At 44.7% G+C, this 24245-nt stretch overlaps 1 protein-coding gene across 2 annotated transcripts in view; it reads right to left on the bottom strand.

Annotated features, from left to right (window-relative positions):
* epha4l (eph receptor A4, like) overlaps positions 1 to 24245 on the bottom strand; it is a 56339-nt gene that overhangs the window by 5734 nt on the left and 26360 nt on the right. The window contains exons 5-16 of one of the 2 annotated variants that reach the window (XM_067594036.1): positions 19814 to 20149; positions 13869 to 13993; positions 13565 to 13724; positions 12056 to 12167; positions 9386 to 9441; positions 8782 to 8895; positions 7924 to 8109; positions 4347 to 4408; positions 3152 to 3361; positions 2891 to 3040; positions 2260 to 2456; positions 41 to 199 (exon numbers count right to left, since the gene is read on the bottom strand). In XM_067594036.1, coding sequence (XP_067450137.1) covers positions 41 to 199; positions 2260 to 2456; positions 2891 to 3040; positions 3152 to 3361; positions 4347 to 4408; positions 7924 to 8109; positions 8782 to 8895; positions 9386 to 9441; positions 12056 to 12167; positions 13565 to 13724; positions 13869 to 13993; positions 19814 to 20149 — 1867 coding nt within the window. Of the gene's footprint in view, positions 1 to 40; positions 200 to 2259; positions 2457 to 2890; positions 3041 to 3151; positions 3362 to 4346; positions 4409 to 7923; positions 8110 to 8781; positions 8896 to 9385; positions 9445 to 12055; positions 12168 to 13564; positions 13725 to 13868; positions 13994 to 19813; positions 20150 to 24245 lie in introns of both variants that reach the window. The other variant, XM_067594035.1, reaches the window with a different exon arrangement.

Here is a 24245-nt window from a genome sequence, read left to right as displayed (position 1 = left end):
TTCTTCCCTTTTTCTCCCATTTTTTCCCCCTCATACTCACTCCTGTGTCATGTGGACCACAGCCTCGGGAGTGGTGTAGCCAGCAGCGGTAAAGTTATCGCTGTATCTCTCCATACCGATGGCCTGCAGCCAGTCCTCCACTGTGCCTACGGCCGAGGACGCTTCGGGGCTGCCTGGCTCCAGCAGGGTGGTGTTGGGCCTGGTGGGTGGAGGAGAGGAAGGAAGGAAGAGGAAAAGTGGAAAATTAATGAAATTATCTTAAGTTTTGTAGGTTCTAACTTCTCCAAGTAGCAGCCACAGTCAGTGTTTGATGCTGCTGCAGTTCAGTCCAGCACACATGAAAGCTTTAGCCCCAAACCATCATGTGTGCAACCGTCTGTGCAAATAGATAATAAAAGTTACAGTCTGATTAAGTGCTTTTGACGTGAAAAGCAATGATCCGCTTTGTTACACAGTCTGGAACACCGCTGATTCATGACAACTACGGCAATGACTGCATTACGGGAATTAGACTTTCCTTACACCAGACTGTGATACTCCACCCTAGTATCAAAAGAGCATGACACATACACCTTGTGCAACGACAAAAAAGCCACAGCTGTAAAATGCACCATGCTACATTTCCTTGTGCCCCTGTTATCTAGGTCCTACCAGAAACGGAGCCAAGTCAAACACAGTTCCTCCTGGGTGTGACCGACACAGTTAGTTAATCCTTATTTTACAGAAAACACACAACCCGGGCATACTTCACTGAACTTAACTGCACGGTGGAGTTCCTTCTCAAATCCAGATATTCATCAACAGAATTACCTCCTTCTTTTTTCCACTTCTTTTTTCACATCTTTCCCTTTCTCCGCCAGCCAAGAAACATTCACATGCAGGGGCCGGCGAGTCTGTAGCGGTGGCAGTCTCGTCATGCTTTGATGACTCTCTCACTCTCACACACTCTTTATCGTTCTCTCTTTTTAAAAAGGATGTTGAGTTGAAGTGTGAGAACAGGATGTCAGACTCTTCACTGAGTCGTCACTTGTCAGTAGGTGGAAAAGATTATACCCCGCCTCACACACACACACACACACACTCTACTTTCCCCTTTCCTCTTGTACCTTCAAAAGCTGCATTTACTGTATAGGACTCGGTTCTGCAAATTACTCCATAAGGACTCCGCTCTCGCCGTGTCCCATTAGGCGAGTGTGTGCGTGCGCAGGTGTGTCCCGCTCGCGTGTGCTCACAAACTCGTTAAACTCAAACAGACTCCCGCTGGCCTGCGTTGAGTCTGTAAACACACGTAGGTCATTCTTAACACGTTTAGCTGCTCGAGAGTAATGGTGTCGGAGCTGTAGGGTCATGTTTGTTTTTAACTCGGCGTTACATCGTAATTCTCCCCCCCTTTTAGAGTGGCTGCATTCCTGAGTGTATAGCACCATTAAAGCTAGTTTGCAGAGAAATCCATTATGGAGGGTGTTTGTGCTGAAAAGAGCCACATGTTGCTGGTAGATAATGTTTAATGGTGAATGTAAATGTGGGAGAGAGAATAGGGGTGTGTGTGTGTGTGTGTGTGTGTGTGTGTGTGTGTGTTTGTTTGTGTTGGTGTGAGAGGTACATAATACATTTTGTAGCAACTAGACTGCATACAGTGCGGGCTAGTGGGTATAGCTGATGAGTAAATGTGTGTTTGTGCACATTAGCTTCCAAAACAACATATTTGTGGATTGTGAAATTATAATTTTCAGTACTTGCTCCTGAATCCATATTGCTCTGTTTTTTTTTTCTAGATTCATTTGGAATATAGATCAACTAAAATAACATCATTTAATGTAAGGAATCCATGAAACAAGTTGTGACCCATCACCAAAGTGGTGTGTATTTCCAGATTTTTATTTGAGGAATTCCTATAAATTTCTCTGATTTACTGCTAAAATTTCTACTACTTACAATTCCATTATATTCCGGGAATTCTATCACCAGTAAAAGCATTGGTGTGTGAGTTTATGTGTTTTCAGATCATGTTCTGAATGCCTAGAAAGTAGTTCCAATGAAAACTCTTCAAAGTGTGCTCTGGGACATTTAAGAATGTCATTTTTCAGTGCTCTGAGCACTCCAAATGTTCCTTTCTCCTTCACACGGAGCTGGAGGCAGAAATCTCAGAGCTAGATATCTGAAAACCTCAAATACAAACAAAACTATCTGCATGGCTAGATACAACTAGAGATGAGTGAAAACATGTTTTTTGTAATTTGGGTGGCCCTCCTCTCTCACCTGACAGCGGTCTCTCCCCCGGTCCTCTTCAGAGTGTTGGGGTTACGAATCAGCTTGTCCAGCATGTTGACGATCTGTCCAAACTTTGGCCGGTCGGCCCTCTCTCTCTGCCAGCAGTCCAGCATGAGCTGGTGGAGCGCCACAGGGCAATCCATGGGCGGGGGCAGCCGATAGCCCTCATCAATAGCCTTGATCACCTAGGAGGTAGATTAATTCTGTGGTGAGTCACTGTGTTTCTGTGTTTGTCTGGGAAGGATTTGACTGTAATAAAAACTGTAGGCAGTTTGATTACAGCTATGTTGTTTTTTTCCCACTTAATTTTATACCCATCGCTTAATTTTTAATCATCTTACTTTGGGCACCTACGCAACACATTTGGCATAAATTAAATTCTTTATCATCATTAGTGACACTGGAAATTTGAATTCAATGTGTAATGAGAAAAGGAAATATACTGCTGGTGTTTATCATCCCTGCAGGCATTTTATTATATATCCAAGTTAATATGATCTTTTAAAAATATTTGACGGTACACATGCAACTGGGAATTATTGTTGAGCTTTAATACTGCACCCTGATTCAAGCTGTCTATTATTTATGAATGTCTGCAGATAATTACATTTTGACTTACATCTTGGTTACTCATGTCCCAATATGGTCGCTCGCCATATGACATCACCTCCCACATGACGATGCCATAGCTCCACACGTCGCTGGCCGAGGTGAACTTCCTGTAAGCGATGGCCTCCGGGGCCGTCCAGCGGATTGGGATCTTCCCGCCCTGTAATTGACAGATGGTCTGATGAATAAAATCTGACAAAGCAGACAAGTAAGGTGACACGCAGACAGACCAGTGACTCAGTCGGACATATGCTCGCTTACACACACTCACCCTGGTGGTGTACGCAGCCTCTGGGTCGTCCTCCAGCACTCGGGACATGCCGAAGTCAGACACCTTGCACACCAGGTTGCTATTGACTAAGATGTTGCGAGCTGCCAGGTCGCGGTGAACATAGCTCATGTCTGATAGGTACTTCATGCCTGACGCGATTCCGCGCAGGATGCCGACCAACTGGATCACTGTGAAGCGACCGTCGTTCTTCTGCAGAAAAGAAAAAGAAAAAATGTTTATTCATACAGTATAATCTTACTGATATATTAGATGTTAAAAAAAGTATAAATCATTATTTCTACTATGAAATGCTCCATGGTGGATTTAAAAAAATGGTAATACTTTAAGTATTTAACATTTATAAGTATAAAAACAAAAAATAAATAAGTAGTTTATAACATAATGTAGCTGTATAAAGATATAAGGATATTTTTCAGCTCAGATTATTTTTGATACATTTTAAAGTGTTTATTATTGTATTTGGCAATGCTTGATAACACAGTATAATGCATCTGTGTGATTGCACACATGAACAAACTGTTACATGCATTTTTTGATAATAAAAAATGGTTATTAATGAAATAATCCTGACATTAGACTAAGTTATAAAGAATTTATTAACTATTTATATACATTCACAATTTTACAACTACTTATAAATGTGCTCAACACTCATTAAGACATATCATTTTATATAATTACAACTATGTTATTGTAGTAAATTAAGCATTCATGAACTGTATAATTGTATACCAATTATAGATGCATCATAAAAGGAGTTACGGTGGTAAGACATTAATAAATACTTAAAAACTTCCTTATATCTGTGTATAACTAATGCTGTGCAACAAGTGGTTGTAATTTTCTTACATTTACCTTAAAGCTGTGTACATTTACAGGATAAAGTAGCTAATCGTCATCTAAATCCTAAAGTTCAGTGAACCCTGAAAAAACAGAGGTGAAACCTGCGCCAACCTCCTTGTCGGAAAAACGGTCGATCAAGGAGAGGATAAAGATTAGGGCGAATGTTTGTGAACGAACGCTTGTAATTTCGGCAGATGACATTACAGAGATAAGATGGGATAAGCAAGGTACAGCTGTATCGCACACACACACACACACACACACACATACACACACACACACGTACACACACACATACACACGTGTGTGCAGACAGAAACGCATGACTGACCCTCAGGAATGCATCCAGTGATCCGTTTTCCATGTACTCTGTGATAATCATCACTGGCTTACCTAGAGAGAGAGAGAGTGAAAGAGTGAGAGAATGAAAGGCAGATGATTATGGAGGTAAACGATGCACATCACAGCCCGACACAGCAGGGGAGGTTCTCGAGGGAATGTGGGTATGTGTGTGTGTGTGTGTGTGTGTGTGTGTGTTAGGCCATCCATCTCTGTCCCGTAGTGATTTAATTAGCTCAGTGTAACGGTTGCCCTGACGTCCCCCTTCTTTCGCTGCACATGCAAAGGCATCTCCACTGAAACAAAACACCAGCAGACACACACGCACACACACACACACACACATGCACACAAACACACACCATCTTGTGTTTATGCAAATATGAACTGACGTTGGGTGCATTATCCAAAGTATCATCACAGCCACTCACCCAGAATCCCTCTGACTCACTATTTATGTCACTCACTGTCCCTTTGCCCTCTTTCTCCTCTGCCAACTTTCCACGCATCTGTCACTCTCCTGATAGTTCCTATTGCTTTCTTTTTCTCCTCTCTCGCTCATACTCTTTCCCACTCTCTTTTACCCCTGATCCCTGCCACTCCTCTCTGGCCTTTTTCACCCCATCCCTCTGTCTTCCACTCTCTGTCTCTCTTGGGGGAGCGTCTGTGTCTTTATCTGAGTCGGGGCAGGCGGCAGGGAGGGTGGACATTCCCTGGTGGGTCTCTGTCTGTCTTTGTCTCCCCTAGGATGAGGCGGGATAGCGGGCATGAAGAGAGAGAGCAAGAGAGAGAGACGAAAAAAAAAAGAGGAGGAAGGGAGGGTGGCTTGTTTTTGTCCCAAAACGCCAGCAAGCTGGTGCCTAACCAGCCATGGCAACAACACATGCCGAAAAGTGCTGCCACAAATTCCTCCGAGGACAGCGCGGTTCTTTGCGTTCCATTTCAAGTGGCACAGTTAAGGTGGACTTAAAAGCTTATTGCATTTAAGAGAAGTGCTGAGTTAAGCCTACGGCCTTGAGAGGAGGTTGTGTGAAATCTCTTGTGCGCTCCAGCAGAATGCCTAAAGCAGCAGAGAGCCGAGTGGTTGGCAGCTGAGGTCTAGAAGGTGAAGTTCCTCCACTCCACATCAGGCCTCTCGCCATGCCAAGAGGCCGTCAGTCACCGCCTTACCCGCCGCGTGATTGGCACTCCATTAATTATGGGGCGCTCCGGCGATGCCCCAAAAAGAGGAAGTGGAGTTAAAGCTGAGAGAGAGCGGGGGCCCTCTTTGTCAGCCATCTTTGTTCCCTTTGTTGTGCGTCTCTGCCCCAGGGCCGCCGGTGATTGACAGCTCCCCAATCAAGTCTGGGGAGCGTCTGACCTGCGACCTTAAACTCTCGCCTTCCCAGCCCCGCCCTCTTCCTCCCAGCCCATTTGCATGCTAATTCCTTGTTTACTGAATACGCCCTGCCGCCTTTGGCAATGAACTCTGGGCAAGGGCCCCGCCAGTGGGCCGATTATCACCTGCCAACAAAACAGGGGAAGGGGAAAGATGCAACAGGGGGACAATATTGGGGGAACGTTGGGCAAACGCTCCTCAGAGGCCCTTGCATTCGCAACAAACAAAGATCTGGCTTTTAAAAGCAGATCTTTCTTAAATTAGCACACTTTTGCTTTATGTAAATGAGCCGTTAAAAATATCACGTCTGATTTTGAGCTCTAACGGAGGCTGGATTTTAATTACACACTAGCGTGATAGAAATATAAAGTCTATACGGGTTTCAAGATGGTGGACTACAGCCAGGCAGTCCTCAGTGTGAGATTTTTGCACATTTATGTATTTTAGTGCCTATTTGGAGTTCCTCCATAATTAATAAGCCTTAATTGGCTCTGTTGGACATGCCAGCAAACTGAGGCCAGATTGAGAATTCCTTTTAACTTGATTGTAATGGAGAGCGGAGTGCTATTCAAATAATGGATTTTTAATAGATTCCGCTGACACACTCAAGTGTGAAGGACTAATTTGCCCAAACCTTGTGTCAAGCTCTCAAAAGTGGAAGGAGGTGGAGTGGGAGTTATCGGATGCCTTCCTTGCTTTGGCTCACCATCCTTTCATGTCGGCTCCTGTCACTGCTTCGCAGGTCATCTTCTTCTGCTTCATCTCTCCCTCTGTCTCGCTCCATCTTTTTTCTTTTTCAGCCTCCAGTTCAGTAGCTCTCCCACCCTCCGCTTTCTCCCTCTGTCGTCCCCGCTGTTGTTCTCCGTCTTTCCTCTAATCCATCAGCCCCTGACCGCCTCCCTGTCTCTTTCTGTCCGCGTCTCTATTTGCACCTTCCCTGGCTGCCGCTTGTCTCCGATTTCTTCTCCTTCCGCCTGTCCATCTGTCCGCCTTCCCTCTGTCTTTCTCACTCCGTCTCTCCGAGGTCTAAGAGGTCATTCCCCATGGTGAGAGGTGGGATAGGTGATAAGCAATTCTGCCTGTGCTGCTGTTCACTTTCAGCTCCAGCTGGGCTAAGTGTGTGTGTGTGTGTGCATCTGTCTGAGTGTGTGTACGGTGTGTACAAGAGTGAGAGAGACAGTGTTATCTAGCACAGATAGGGCCAGGCTGTAGTGTCACGACACATTAAGGCACTTCATCCATCTAACCCGAGCCGAGACCGGCTATCAGCTATGGTAACACTCACATACACACGCATAAAATCAAAGGCACAGACGCCGACATGTGTTGACAAGATATTCACACACACACACACACACACACACACACGCATACATACATATACACTTCTATCCTACCAAGTAGCATTGGGGGAAGGTGTAAAAGGTAGAGAGAAACAGAGAGGAGAGAGTGCCAAGGGCAGAGGGAGGGAGATTTGGCCGGTGTTTTGTGGCCATGCAGCAGCAGATAGAGGAGGGATAGGGTATCACTCCCTAACCCCAAACACATTTACAGCTGACACCATGATTAATGAGCCTGGTGCCGCACTACAGGGCCTGTTCCTGGACCCATTAGACCCCCTCCCAACTGCCCACCTAGATCTAACTCCACCTCCCCCTCCCCACCGATGCTGGACCCTTTCCATCTGGACAAAATCCACCTGGGGATACCCCAAGTGGGACATCCGGACAACACACACACACGCACACACAATGCCAGGATGGAACATAAGTGTTTGGATATCTTTAGATACTGTAGGTAAAAGGCATGAAAACACACAACAGCACCCAAACACACACCTTCGGCTAGTAAAGATAAGTCTGTCCCTGCACTCACCTTTCTCCAAAGTCACCCAAAACCGCAGACGTAGTTTGAAATGATTTATTGTTACATTTTTTTTTAAGGGAGAGAGGGGACAGCAGAAATGAATGTCTGTGTTATTATAATGTAATAGTCATTGTGTGTGAAAATGGGATTGTGTGTGTGTGTGTGTGTGTGTGTGGGAGCAATTTCCTGTAGCAATTTCATGTCCCCCAAATAGTTTCCAAAGGTTTCCTGGATAGCAAAGGCATTATGCACCAAATTATCTTCTATCTTTTTTGTTTTATTTGACACCTTTCTGTAAATGAAACGTAAACAAAATCAGACATACATTTGGTGACCACGCCTTCTAGGTGAATGATGTTCGGGTGGTCGAACTGGCCCATGATGCTGGCCTCGGACAGGAAGTCCCTCCTCTGCTTGTCGGTGTAGCCGGCCTTCAGTGTCTTGATGGCCACGCAGATCTCTCTCTTGCCCGGCATCTTCAGTCGGCCGCTGCACACCTCCCCGAACTCCCCTGAAACACACGGCCGTCGGGTTGAAAAAGCGGAATGATCACACAAGCACTTGATACGACAGTACACGGACTATAAATCAAATCAAGAAGGCAGTAGATGAAGGTTTGCGCCTGTGTGTGTTTGTGTGTGCGTGCAGGTTAGAAGGGGTCCACTTTAAACATTGATCAGGGTCTCTAATCCCTCACTCCCCCCCCCCCCCCCCCCCCTCCCCCCCTCCCCTCACCCACTGGAGCAGAGAGAGGGAGGAAATGGATATTGATTCTTTCTCTTTATTATTTTGTCATTGGATGACTTTTCTCTGGCCACAGGAATAGCACGGACAACATATTTAGCCTCTCCTGAATTCTTTTTTTTTTTTTTTAACTCGTTGACCTCTCTGGAGGCAGACCAAATGTTATTGTCAGAGAAAACTATGGTTTTTATTCTGAGTGTACATGAGTGCATACACAGCCACACACAGGCATGAATCACCCAGAAACAAATGCTGGCAGCAAAATATTAGCATGAAACGAATACCAAATATGCTATGATTCCATTAGGTGGATGCTTTTATCCAAAGTATGCCAGAATACGTCCAACTGCAAATGCTCCACAAAACACTGCATTTATTATAATTGATGAAAAATGGGTGAATCCACTGAAATGACTGAAAACAAAACACAGCTCCTCACCGATGCCAATGACTTTTTCGATCTTGATGCAGGAGGCATCTATCTCTTTGGCAAACTCACGGACGGCTTGGTTTGGGTCCTCGTAGGTAAAGGGGTCAACGTAAATCCTCACTCCTAGGAAAGAAGTTTGGAAAGAAAGGAAGGAAGGAAGGGAGCAAAACAGAAAGAGAGAAGGGAGTGAAAAATGAAGGTTAATTCATTCCGGCAAGTACTCTCCATCTGTTCTTTATTTCATCGTGCTGCAGGCTACACCGCCTTCCTTTGCGGAACCTCTCCTCCTCCTCTTCCTCCTCCTTTCTTCTCTCCATACATCCATTTACACCGACTCTAATGCTTTTCATGTCACCATGGCTGACTTCGATGAAGATGGAGCTCATTAACTTGAAATTTTTGTGGGACCCAAATAACAATGCTGATGGCTTGATAATGAGGTGTTTGGGGCATGTTGGGATGCAAGTACATTAACTTCAAAATAGTTTTGTTTTTTTTCCCCCCATTTTATGGGCCTCATTTGCGGTTTAGAGTGCATGCACATGAGCACACCTGACAGCACTAATGTTTTTCAATTATAGAGTGTGTAGGTGTAGCGTTAACTATGAGTTACCTTGATGTAAGTGCTTCTCTTCGTCGGAGTCCTGCTTGGCCTTGCTGTACTTACTCCTTCTGGGGGCAAAAACAGTAGGGCGGTCAGTTGGAGTCACAACAGCAAATGCAAATTTTCAAGTTTCAAATGTCAGGGAGTGTGTGTCAGAATAAAAAGCATCTGCATCAACAAAACAAAATGGAACACAAGTGTCAATTCAGTAAAGCTTAATTAAAACATAAACAAAGATTCCTAAACCCACTTATACATCAATTAATTAACGTGAAGAGGCAACAAAATGACTGATTACTGATGAGGCACTGATATTCTTGTTTGATATCATTATTTATTAGTCGGAGTTCATTACACAGACAGAATGCATTCTATGTAATAAGCTGACGACATACCTATTGTAATTTTTAGATATGGAATATTGATATTTGCTCTTAGTTATGTAGATAAAAGCTTAGGAATAGAACACAATTTAAGGACATACACCTACTCGCTTTCATGCTAAGAGTTAGATGAGAAGCTTGATACAACTCTAATGACAGTATGTTAAATATTAAGCTAAAGCCACGAGACTGTTAGCTTAGCTTATCACAAAGACTAGAAACAAGGGGAAACAGCGAGCCTGGCTCTGTCCACAGGTGAAAAGAAATCCTCTACCAGCAAATCTTAAGCTCTCTAATTAGCACATTATATCTGAAACTGAAATTTAAAAATGTGTTTGCTAGAATGTTGAACTATTCCATTAATGATGTATTATGGACTCACTGAAAGTTCACCACACTGAACTGATCCCACCAAAGGGTCAACTCCCATGCTACCTTTGCATTATTAACATTTTTCAGTGCATTCATCACTTCATTAAAAGATTTTTTAGGAATGTTTACTACCAGATGCCAAAAATCACAAAAAAGACTCAAGTTTTCTGGTTGTGGAAAGTAACAGAGTACATTTAGTCAAGTACTGTACTTAAGTCCAATTTTATGGTCCTTTACACTGACTTCATAAGGCAATATTAATATTAGTTATTATTATATTATTATTAAGTTCAGTTTCATGTATATTTATTCAACAGTTACAGTTACTAGTTGATTTATAGATTCTATCCCATTCATAACATGCTTGTAAAATAGATGCATTTTGTGAGAACCATCTACCAAACTAAAAGTAGCTTAAATTAGATCCTTTTTGACCAACTTCCATCTTAATGCATCAGTATTAATATTCCAGAGTCTGAAAGGGGCCATTCTGCATAATGAGTACTTTTACTTTCTATACTTTAAATACAATTTGCCAATAATTATTCTATATTTTTCTATTTTTAGTCAAGTAAAATATTTACCAGCACTGAGGGTTTCTGAAGGGCACTGAGCGTACAGCAAGAACATGGAGTAAAGGGGCCATGCGGGTATAAAAGCTATAAATCAATCCTAGTGAAGATGCACTTAAATCCCTCCGAATCCCTCAGGCAGCCTGACACCTGTGCTTATATTGATGTGTTGGGTCGGTGGTGGAAATGACCAGATGTGAGAGACATTGTCCTCCTCTATGGTTGTGTAATGATGGTAAACGGCTACGTGATTACAGTCCCTCCCCACAATCACAGGATGGCCGCGGCAGCACAATGACAGTGGCCGTCACATGCATATAAAAAAGGCAGAGACAACCACCTGCTTGGCTGAGGAGAGAGGCAATCACATGGAAAGCGAGGACACACACACACACACACACACACACACACACAATCAACAGCCCCCTTCACTCCCTATCATTCTCAACACCAATACACACATGCAAACAATGATTTGGTTTCCATATAAAGAAGCACACGCACACGCATAACGGGATCAACAAATGCTCACAAAAGGCTCGCACACACATGCAAATGTGTCAACACACAAACCATTAACACTCCCCCTCCCCCAGTGCTACCACACACATGAAAACAATACTTTTTTTTTTTTTTTTTTTACATAAGGATATGCACACAGATACACACACACACACACACACACAGGAGGAGTGTGGTTAACACCCTGAGGTGAGGCAGCCCCATCTGCATGTAATCCCATCTGTGTGGCAGTGCTTTGTCCTGCTCGCTGGTTAACACTCTGAGATTGGGTCACTGAAAATCCACCTGATGCCTTTCTGTCTCACTCTCTCTCTCTCTATTCTATCTCCATACTTTTTTATTGCCCGCTTATCTCATTGTCCACCCTCCTATCTCTCTTCCTCTTTTTCTCTTTTTTTCCTCTCTCTCTCTCTCTCTCTCATTCTCTTCACGGCGGTCAGCACGGCGCAGCGGGAGAAAATAACCAGCGGCCGGGATAACAGCCGCTAGCTGAGAGATAGAGGGAGAGGGATGGAGGGATGCGAGGAGCGAGGATGGATGCAGAGGACAGGGAGCGAAGGGTCGCTGATTGCATCTCTTCAGCTGTCGGGGCTGTCAATCACGTCTCCGGTGTGGCGAGTCATCACTCATCCGACGTGAGTGAGTTGCACTAGCTGTCTGGCTCGGTGTGTGTGTGTGTGTGTGTGTGTGTGTTTGTGTGTTTTTCCGAGTGACGTCCATCTCCTGACAGCTACTTTTCCTGCTGCTAAGCAAGACATCCCTCATCTCACAGGAAAGAAGGGGAGACAGAAAGCAGAAGGGACAGAGGGATGAAGAGGGATGAAGCTCACCTTCGGCTGATGACAAAAGCGCTGATGAGGATGAGGAGGAGGACCACGCTGCCCACCACAGACACCAGTAACACCGTGGAGTTGGCCCCATCACCGATAATGGGAGCTGGCACTGTGGAAGGGGGAAGGAGGAGGAGGGAGAGTAGAGAAAAAAGAAAGAGAAGAAGGTTGAGGAAAGAAAAAAGAGCAAAGTCAATATCATCGCACATGAAAGAGCCAGTGTACATTTTGTGTTTGTCAGTCATTGACCTCCCTCCCACTTCCTCCCCATGTCTCTCTTTCTCCTCCACTCTCTCTCCACACACACACACACACACACACACACACACACACACACACACACAATGTTTGTCCTTGTTCCCTTTGCCTCCATTTTACGATTCCCCTCCTATAAAGTCTGTCACATGCTTCATTGATGGACAATGACAGCCCATTAGGATGTGTGCTTGACCGTGTCATTACCATGCGCCGCTGTCTCTATCTGCATGATAAAGGGGACACCTGTGCTTACAGGGCATCTCCGTAACCCTCTACGTCACAATCTGCCACGACCTGTTCATATCATTTGGCAGAATATTTACTGAGATAAAGCAGAGATGTGAAGAAAAAGTAAGAAGTTAAGCTTAGGTTGGTCAGTCAGTGCTGACCACTAATGATATGATAGACCTGATGCAGTCTGTTTGACTACATGCTGATAACAAACTGATGAACACCAAAGTGTTTGCCTCGGTCCTTCATGTGAATTAATTCTAACTCCTGATAATTCCAGTTTCCCCCTTTTGTTTCCCTTCTAAATCATCTTATTCAACTCTGTCTGACAGTATCAGCTCATCCCAAGACCTTGTGTGTTTCTATGGCTGCACCATTCCATCAAATAGAAATTTTCTAGATGTCTGTGCATCATTTAATATGCATTTCCCCAAACCTCAGTCTGACATATTTGGCATCTTTGAAAACTTTGGGATCTCCACTAGAATTTAAACTAAGATTCTGTGAGTTTGAACATTTGTCGGCTGCACAGCATGAGTCTGAAACAACTGATTTGAAATGGAGTCCGCCCATATAAGCACTGTTACTGTTGTTATGTTAGAGTTTCAGAGTCTGGTGGAAACACTGAATACTTTAATATGATCATATTTAAGGCCACTGCAAGGAGCAAAAAGTAGCCATCAGCAGCTTCCAACTAAGACTATCATAAATGGTATCATTCTTCAAAAACTCATAAAGGTTGAACCGTCGCTGGCACATCCACTGAGACTCATTGCAACTTGAATAATGGAAACTCCTCAAGTTGCTAGTCAGGTTCTGGAGCACCAATATCATTTATCTTTTATAGACGACAGCTATTTTGATTAATGATTCTACAATGAAAGAGACAAACTCATAAAAGATGCTATCATTGCAGGATTTTGAAACAGGGACGATAGAGCTGGCATCAAGCCTCTCTGGCTCTGCAGTGCAATGATGTCATCCATGCGAGGCGAGCAAAAGTGGTGTGGCTGAACTTACCGGAGTTGGTCATGAACTCAAAGGGGCCGCTGAATTCCCCGTAGCCAGCAGCCGTGCGAGCGCGTACATGAAATACGTAGGAGGTGATGGGGGTGAGACCCTTGATGTCAGTATTCCTGGATGAGGTTTTTATGATTCTGTAGCTTCTTTCATTCTGGTCCTGGGGAAGAAATACAATGCGACAGAGAAATCAGATATGGTTTTATTGGCTGATTCAAAAGCTGTTTTTGCAATAAATATACTTGCTGTCAAATTATATTGCTGTTTAGTCAGAAGAACCTACATCTCCTGTAAAACCGCTCACCTTCTCGTAGTACTTCACCTCATACTCCAGGATGACCCCGTTGGCTCTATCTGGAGGCTGCCAGGCCAGTGAGATGGTATGTCTTGTGATGTCCTTTGCCTGGATGGACGTCACTGGAGAGGGAGCTAGCAAGATTAATAAAAACAAGAGAAGAAACAATTTTAGCCCGCTGTTTTCTCCCAGTCCACCATGTTGTTTTCAGCCTTGGAAACACCAAGTCTGTTTTTTATTGCTCTCCTAAATCCCCCTCTCTTTGCTCCTGCTGAGAAAGTCAAACAGTGGTCCAGGCCACAAGGCAATCACTTCCATTTGTCTTTGAACTTGGCTTCGATTCAAAATCAGAGGTATTACAGAGCTGTATGGCCACACAGCTGAGAGTATGGCAATACTCTGTTTCTGAACTCAAGGTTGGCATCCATAAAACTGATCCAATTTCCCTTCGGCTGACGCTAGCGTCTCAGCCACTTTTTCTACAAGCTGGCAAAATAATGTCTAAGTTCATTTTCCAGGTCACCCTGGGAAACCTTACGTTGCTACAAAGTCCGCCTCGGAGAGCTCGAAATGAGCTCAACGCCATTGCCTTTTTTTGTCTTCAAGAGAGCAAATCAATTGGTTTTCATTAAAGCTTCAGCGAGCGATCTTATCTCGAGCCCTTTCTGCTGCAGCTGATAATGAGGCCATATTTCAAGCAGCTGTGCTATCTGCGTTCAGCCGCCTTTAACATGTGAAGGTTAAAGCACAGATAATGGCTTGTACTCGTCCCCTCCCACCAGTGTGTCACCGCTGCACAAATCAAACCTTTATCTTCAGGGAATGTGACAACACTAAAATTGGGTCATACACACTCTAGCCACTACAAAGAGAAAACCATAGGCATAGAGAGAGATAGTGTTGTAAACAGAGATACACTCATGTACAGATTGAGTTTTGAGCAGGCAAGAAGACATACAGTGAGACAGATGGAGTTATACACCGAGGAACAAAAAAGTACAGGAATGAACATACAACCCAGAGACAAAAAGACAACACAAACACACACTTCGAGCATCGGGAAAGTCCCTGTAGGAGCTCGAACATCCGCCCTCACACACACACAGGTGACCACAACCAAACAAACAACTACAAACGCCTCTCTTTTTCTCAGAGCCACAACAAAGCTACACTCAAAAAACATTTCCACTGAAACCAAGGCAGTGTTTCTTCACAGCGTATGCTCTTACAAGTTCTCAAGAAGTGAATCTTTGACCTCTGCTCCTCAGTGATACTGTAACCTTACTGGTTTCAGACCATCTGCCTTTTAAAAAATTACAGTGGGATGATTAATGAGGGGTTCGTGGTCCACCGATTATTATTGGATTATCTATGACATTATATACATTCTCATCACTTTGACTAGGGACTCCAGGGAGCCTAGCCTCCAAGCTAATGCTAACAAAGCCCTGCTTTTAGCTGGGGATTGAGTTCAAACAGGCCTGGAATCTAAGCACCAGCCATGGATTGAGTTTCAGTGGGGTGAAGAAGCGGCAGGAGGGGGCAGTGGGTTTGTAACTGGTGGGGGTTGAGATGGAGATGGAGAGGGATGGGATTGCAGACATCTCTTAGTAAATAGATTAACTCAAGGTTGTGTCATCCTGTTGGCCTAATGTGTTGCGTCTCTGTTAAACAATTAGATGGCGGCCATTTGTATCCCTCCGATCAATCTTATCCAGCAGCAAGAGGCAATTTGAAGGCCCCCATGGGGCTGACCGAGGACACTCGGCTCGGAAAGAAAAACCCCAGAGGGGTCACAGGCCTTCGTTCCCCCAAGGTAATCCACACATCCATCTTTCCTCCAAAGATGACAGATATGGCGATTTAATCGTGTTCTGCTCTTCTTGTTGCGTTTTTATTTTTCCCTTGGCTAATGTGAGGATAAAGATGAGTGATTTTCTGAGTGGTCCCTTCTGAGGTTCACTACATGAGTCGGCAAGGTTAAAAACAGCACAGACACCAAATAAGTGATCCATCAAGGCCAAGTTTTATGACTTGAAAAGATAAATTGGTCAGAGGAATGCCTAAAAAGCAAACCGATACACAAAGAAATTTGAAATATTGTCGAACAATGTGTGCACAGAACTGATGTAAGACTAGCCCTGACATCTCTATCCTGAATAGAGAAAAGCTTCACCTGAGGCTGCGATTTGGACAGACCATGATAGACTAGCTGGCACCTCTGTAGAGAAAATATGTGGAGCAGATCTGTAATTTCTTACTGCCTCCTGAACGTGTGGGCTAAAAATGTTGGTGGAATAATAAGTGTTAGACGCAATGAATATTCAGATCTCATTTCAGAATTGTGCGCTCCAAAAAAACTCTTTCACAGCCTGCAACATTTGCACACACACACACACACACACACACACACACACAGAACACCACAAAGGACCTCATTACACAAACAGACAGATAGAAATTCACACAGAAAAACATACACCTTCTGCCATTATCTCACACAGGCAGTAAAAAGACTCAATCACAGCACCTATGCATACATTATGACGAGTAAAAAAAAAAAACTAGCAGAGACGCAGAGAGATGCAGAGTTCTGGGTTTAGTTTGAAAAATCACCCTCCCAGGAGAATAGTGGGGCTTGAGCGGCGATTTTTCTGCAGACGTTTGTGAGGTTTTGCCTCAGCGTGGGACACGGTTTGTTGAGTGAGCGAGTTTGTCTTTGCGAGCATGTTCATCACAAAGTATTTGTGCTGCAAGGAGCAGCTGTGGTCGGCGCGAGCAGTTGCACGAATATGCGGTCGATTACAGTTTGACATTAAAAGAGACAGAGGCTGGGGTGCACATGTGGTTGCCAGATTGGAGCCCGGTTGCCAGATTGGAGTCACTCGTTTTTGCTGCCGCCAAGGAAAAATAGCCGAGGAGGGAGCCGTTTTTCAGGGTGTCGGGAAAATGGCTCCTGCGTACAAGATCCTTCCCTCCCGCCTATAAAGCCTGCCTCCATCTCCCCGAACACATTTCCACATGTACGTCTGTCCGATTTGCCAGAGAGATGGAAACTCACACACATGTGCGCTGACAGACGTGCCCACACACACTCTCATGCACTAATTCACTTTTAGTCACCTAAGCCTGCCAAGTATTTTGTATCGAGACATAAACACCTCTCTCTCTCTCACTCTCTCTTCCCCTCTTTCTCACACATACACGCACACAAAGTGCTTGACCCCATAAAATGGGAAAAAACATCCATTTACAGCCAGGGGTCAGTTCAAAGCTTGGACATCTCCCCTCTTTCCCCTCCCTCTCCTCATGCAGACTGGGTGAAAGGGTTACATCCCATCTGATTTACGACGGCGGAATTGTTCACGGCGAGACACGGAATCTGACCTCTTCGTGCACGCACACAAATGCATGCCTGCTCACAGATGCATGCGCATGCAATCAAAAACACTCATGTCTTCATTTTTTTTTGTCTCCTGGAGCGCGCTGCAGCTTCATCCATTTTTCCTCTCACACAAAAACACATAAGCGCTCCTCCTTTCCAACCTGCCTACTTCACTTCTTCCTCTCTAGCCGAAATTTGAACTTTTATGAGAAGGCAGCAGCGGCGGCGAGGGGTGTCTTTTCCACAGCACTTATAAATCCTAATAAATCTATCATAATAAATGTGTAATCCACGGTGTCTGGATGAGGGGAGGCGATACAGAGAGAGGGACAGCCACAGATGACTGGCTGGATTACCAGCGACTGAAACCAGAGCTTCCAAAGCCCCTACCGAGCATTAGCAGGAAGAAATCCAATCAGTCTGGAGCTATTCTCTTTAACACGCACACACACACACACATATGCGCACAAATTAGAAGAGACACGCACCACCCAGAGACACATAGAGGACATTGTTTGAGAGTCTCTCTCCACCAGCGTACAAACACTCTGTGTAACACATTTTCTCACTTTTAGCCAAGCATGCAGTCAGTCCTGCACATGTGCAAACACACACACACACACACACACACACACTAATAGAGCTTCCAGCTGCAAGCTTCATATAACTAATCCTGGGGAACAGTTGTGAAACATGCACCAGTGACGAGCCAAAGGCAACATCATCTATATCTTACAACTCGAAGTCAGCAGATTAGCCTCGAGCAACCACAGGGGAAGATCGCCGTGTGTGTGTGTGCGTGTGTTACTATGTCTTTGTATGAATCCATGTGTGAGAGTGTGCACTTTGGAGTTTTTTTTGCGCAACCGCACGCCAGTGTGACCGTCCTGACATGCTATTACGAGCCCTCAGCCTGGACTCTTGGGTGTGCTCCATTACAGCTCATGCCTGTTTGGCAGCGCTCGTAGCTCTCCCACAGGCAGCGCATCCATTCATCTCTATCTTCCTGACCCCAGCTGATAAATCAAGCCACTGTTTCCTTACATTGCCAGTCCATGCCCCATTCAAGATATTCGCTTTTCCCAGGGATGGAAATTAGCGATATAAAAACGACACAAAAAAGGCACTTAGCTTGCCACCCAAGAGCAGAGCTGTAAAGAAGACCAAGGTAATGATCGGCTATAAGCGGAGGAGAGAAGAGAGGGATGAAGAGAAAAGGCCAGGGTTGTAAAATCCATTTGCACAACAACCAGTTACAAAATGGCTAAATGACAAAACAACGGGAGGCTTTGGACGCACCCCCGGGCTTAGAGGGCTCTTCTCCAGCACTGGAGGAGAGGCTGTATTCATGGGTGTGTTCTACTCAAATAATTACAGACACAAACACACACACACACACACACACACAATCCAGCGGCATTTGTAATGAAGCCTCCGCAAGATCAATACGACTCCTCTAATTCATTAGTTTGAGAGCTAAATATAGCACGTTGCCCCTATCTTCATCCTAGGCTTCTCGTGCCTAATTATGCAAAACTCAAGTGAAATATTGCAGAAAATCATTTCCCACAGCAGAGAAATTCATCATCCTCCTCAGTAATCATCCAGCCTTCGCCCAAATTATTCACAGCTTTAATAAACATGTTCTGACACGTAGATTGCCTCGCCAAAAAAGTACTTCAAGCATTAAGTGTAACAAACCTGTGCTCTGAATCATACATAAGCCTGCACACACAACCGCAAAGCTTCTCTACAACATACGCTCCTTCCTTCACACGCACATACAGACGAGTTTAGGAACCGTTCTGGAGCTTTTGATCGTATCACATAATCCTCCTCGGCAGATAGCGAGGAGTACAAATGAAAATATGAACATCTATGATTTCATGACAAGCGGGCGACTCCAGCTCCTGAGGAAAATCATGTGAAATGATCGAAAACAAGGACCTTGCCATGAGACTGGAATTTTCGACTGCTTTTTCCAAGTCGAGAAGGAACTTTCAATCTGAAAGGTTAATCTGTGGTTAGGCTTTTATTTCACTTACAAGTTGTGACTAGTAACATGGCATTAGGTAACCATAGTTACAACAGTTACCTATAGTTTAATATACCCTATGTACTGATTTAGAACTGTTTTTATCATTCTTGGCCAAAACTGGCATAAAAAGATCACTGAATCTTTCTGAATGGTCAGTAGAGTGGAAAAATATATTAGTATGTCAATAAATCAGGCCAATCAGTGCTGCAGAAATCCAGTCTGATTGACAAACATTTACTTACTGCTGACTTAATCAGTGCTATGCTGGTTGCCTATGTGAAGCCTTTTAGCCTCCACCAATTTACATTTTGACTGCCCAGTGAATTCTTGTAAGAAACATTAGCTAACTGAAGCTGCACTCGAGTTGAAAGATGTCCAAAGCATCGCCCTTCAAAAGCCCACATCAGTCAATCCCTGATGGCTACTGGCAAGTTGTCACATTATCTTTCTTGGCAATGGCTTCCTTTAATACAACTGTTGGAACTAAACACTTCCACATGAACTCACTCTGAGCACGTCTGATCATCTTACCGGCTTGGTTGGTGGTGACGGTCACCGACACGGCCTGTTCCGGCCCGGGGCTCTGAGGCGAGACTCCGTTCACCGCCCACACCTCGAAGGTGTAGTTAGTGTGGGCCTGCAGCTCATTGATGGACACCCTGGTTCCCTTCAGGCTCAGCTGCTGGGGGCTGAAGTGGATACCGTTACCGCAGGCTTGACAGCGCCGGCCGTCGGGCCCGCAGCGCTTACACATCACGTTGTACGTCAGGTCCTGGCGCCCTCCTGAGCTCCGGGGCGGGCTCCACTCCAGGTTTACAGAGGTCTCGTTCACATTGGAGATGAGGTGGAGCGGTGCCGTCGGAGGGCCTACATAGAGGTGGAAGGAAAAAGGAAAGAGTTGGTGCTGTTACCAGTGGTGGTTAGAATAAACAGCACTGAGCCAAATGCTAAGCAGGTACAGAGTTACACTCGTGTTTACTTGTGGTTACTGTTGAAAATTTAAGGAGGGAGACATTATTTCTGTGACCACAAAAAACAGTTTTAAGAACAAGAATAGAACAAATTTGTGATTGCATTATTAAAAATACTACTAGCTTTTGGCGACTGCTTCAATGGGTCTAGTAATTGATTCTTTCCATACATACATATAACAAAGATGTGAACGTGTAATTGACTGGGTTGTCCCTTTATTGAGAGCTGAGGCTACTTGAATTTCCTTTTAATGTCCTGTCCATTACAGCCAGGGAGGATCCAATTTCACCTCAATTAATTCAGCACGTTAAGTGAAATCCAATAGTCCAGCAGATTTCTTTCCCATTCATATGTCGAATCAGCTGGAGGTGGCAGAGCGCCCAAGCCTGCTGCTAACAGCGGGGCTTTATGGCACCCACTCAATAACTTTAGACAAAGTTTGCTTTGGACCCTGTTATTAAGGTCTTGCTTTGATGTAAGGCCTACCCACTGTAGCTTTATATGGGAGCGGCTCCGCAGATATGTGACACAAACTCCCCTGCTCATCAATCCCAATTTACATGTCAGCTCTTTTGTAATTAATGTGTTTTTTTTTCCGTTGCTTTCAAACATAAGCGGCGGTAATTGACTTAACTCTCCCTCTCTCTCTCTCTCCCTGTCTCTGTTTCCCCTGTCTCGCCCGCTCTCTCTCTGACTAATGAAGCGCACGCGAGTGGGCTGGGGTGTTGGGGGGGGGGGGGGGGGGGGGGGGGGGGGGGGGATCGATGCAGGGTGAAATATGAAAGCTAGTCAGTCCACAGACGAATCATCTCACAACGGAAATTAATTATCAGTGTTATTTTTGGAGGAGCAGAGTGGCAATGAGTGATTTCACAGAGACACAGAGAGCAGCAGAGGGGACAGCGTGTAGGAGTGTGTGCGCATGGTCGCCCTGAGGAGAAATAAGTGAGCTTTTGTGCATGAGTGGAAGCGCAGTTTTACCCATGATGCGTGCGTTTTTACAAGACGCTCGTATGTGTGTGTGGACCGGACTCGTGTTTGCCAGCGTTTGTAGTCGGGCAAACGCTGAGGGGAAACTGAGGCTGAGATGAGGGAGATGGAGAGGAGAGGAGAAGGACAAACACCGTCTGCTCATCCAGAAAGCAGAAAGCTCCTGATTAGTATGGAAGGAGCAAGTCTGGATGGAGGGAGGGGACAGAAAAGGACGGTGGCGGGTGAGGAGGGCTGCCTCTTTAACTGAAAATGACCTAAAGGGTCACTAACAGCCCGTGACACAATCTGTGTGTGAAACGGTGAGATGAAAGGATGCAGAGTACACTGTGTTAATATTAGCATCACTCAGCTTCCTCTACCATTCGCAGCCTTCGATGAAAACCTATTAATAAAGTCTCATTAAAAATGATGATAAAGCGCTGACTCCCTATTCCTCCCCCCCCACACACACACATTTTCTCCTCCTCACCCACTTTTCCTCTCTCGCTCTTTCACCTCATTCTCTCCGTCCGCTTCTCAGACAATGGGAACAAGTTACAGATGGGGTTTCTAAATTAAGGTGCCAACACCCAACCGTCATTGTAATAGGGCCTTTGTCAGTGTGTTAGGTTCAACCAACCTCTACTCTCTTTCTATACTCAATAGTGTGCTGTCTGAGACACACAGTTAAAAGCTATTACTGGGCTGTTATCTGGACTTCAAGTCATAAACCAAACAGGACAAAGGTAATATTAATGTTTCAGGTCAGCGTCTGAGAATGTGTGTGTTCTCGTTCTTCTGTTCTTGTCCTTACAAGAATAGAAAGATGAAAAAACTCCCACTCACAGGCCTGGGGTCATATGTGTGTAACAAGTGTGTGTATGAACACCTCAGTAAGATTATTTTTGTTTGTTTGTTGCTATGACGAGCGCTGCCACAGCGCTATCTTTATGACTGTATAAAGTCTTAAACACATTCCGCCACGTGTCAGTATTTCTCCTGACATTCCACACACACACGCAAACTACCTTTGGTTGTACCTGTCGCTCTCCCAGAATGCACCGGTGGGAGCAAGGGAGCGTGGGAGAGCCGTCGGCTGTGACTGACACCCGGTAATTAATCCTGAGAGAGAGAGAGAGAGAGTGTGTGGCGGGGGGAGACGGGAGCGCGACGCTCACACAACCTTTGTACAACGTTAGCTCAACATAGCCGTAAAATTCGCACTCCTTACGGGTGGAATCCAAAGGGAGACAAAGTTTCTCCTGAAGAAAGTTTCAGCTAAAAGACGTTATTTTTTTTCTGCCCCTCCTCTCCTTTCCGTTCGTTTATGGCCTTGCAATTTGCTCAGAGCCTTAATTCTTTCTTTCCTGTTGCTCCTTCGCTTCCATCTTGCCTGCTTTAATCTGTCTTTCTCATTTTTACTCCGCTCCCATTCTCCATCTTTCCCCTCCGCATGCCGCCACCCTCTCCTCCTCCTCCTCCTCCACCTTCTCTCCTCCTTTATCCCTCTTTCTTCCTGTCTCTTTCCATCAGTAATTGTTAGGCGAGTGTTATGCAGGGCCGAGGTGGAGAGCAAGCTAAATTGGCCGGTGCATCGACCCCGCTATTACCATCCGGCTGGGATTTATTCAATGCCCCCTCGAGTCCTCTCCGCTCTGCGTTCATTCCTCCCTCCATCCCTCCCGCTTCCTCTTTACTAAACCACTGCTAAGAAAACTGGGGAAAATCTGAGAAACACATCAAGGGCCAACAGAAACCCCAAAATGGAGAACACTCCTGCTTATAACCTGAACATAGTGGAGCAACCAGCTCCCATGGGTGCATGTCCCTGGTCCTCATTACCGCCCTGTGCATGGTGTATGTGTATGTATTTTTATACACCCATGTGTATGCATACCTACTATTGCATATTTTATCCAGAACATATTTGGTTATTTATGAGATGTCTTCTACCTGTTTCTGAAATTTCTGGAAAATACATATATGTTGTAATTAATGTAAATACCTGTCTATAAACTATATGGACTGTATAGAAAAAAGTCTACAGTTGCCTGTGGAAGCATAAAAATCTTGACAAAAATGAAGATGAATAAAGAGAAATCTTCGTCTTTGGGGCATTTTTCAAAGCACACTTAATAAAATTCTTTAGAAGGAAGTTGAAAAAACAACAAAACAGTGAGAAGCAAGCCAGGGAACACAAAAGCATGACAAGAAACATGAAAATAAACCACTAAAACTTTTTTTTTTTAAAGATGTAAGTCATTTATCCTGCCATGTTCCTCAGGCAGGTCAATCTAAAGTGTGGGAAGCAAACATTTGGATCTCTTGTGTTTAATCTGGAGTGCGAGTAGTCCGATCAAATGTAGCACACATTACCCGCCGATCAAAAGAACAAAGCGAAGATGCAGGAAAAGGCGCTGACAGATAGGAAACAGGAGCAGAAACAGGCCTGCACACAAACAGTCGCACATTGACAAAATTACACAACATCCAGTTTTAATCATTATCTTGCATCAGTAAACCCCGAGCTAAGAGGGGGAAAAAGCGTTTTCAATTACCCATACACACACACACACATACACACACACACACACACACACAAACACACACACACACACACACACATAGACATGTACCCCAATTACCAGATATGCTGGCTCTTTCCCAGCCTGACCTTCAGCAAGGCAAACTGGGAAATGACTTTAAGAGGTTTTTTTCATTTGCTCTGTTCATGACTCTGAGTGGGTTTTGAGAGAGAGAGAGAGAGAGAGAGAGAGGGAGAAAACAAAAATGTGGATGAGGAGGGATGCGTGAGTGACAGCTGTAATTACAGAGCTCTAACATGTGGGTGAGAATTGGAAAAAAAAAAAAAAAAAGTTGCACGAGGAAGGAAAACAGCAGACGACAGACGGGGTGAGAGTTCAGAGATCAAATGTTGACCGACTGACGAGGTGGGGCAAGGGTCGGTGAGAGAGTCCCGCTAATGTTGAGTTCCTAACCGTGGAGTTGGGAACGTAGC

Source organism: Thunnus thynnus, chromosome 7 (assembly GCF_963924715.1).
Source record: "Thunnus thynnus chromosome 7, fThuThy2.1, whole genome shotgun sequence".
In the NCBI taxonomy this organism is placed as follows: Eukaryota; Metazoa; Chordata; class Actinopteri; order Scombriformes; family Scombridae; genus Thunnus; species Thunnus thynnus.
Note: the sequence above shows the minus strand (reverse complement) of the source record. Positions and strands in the feature narration are given on the sequence as shown.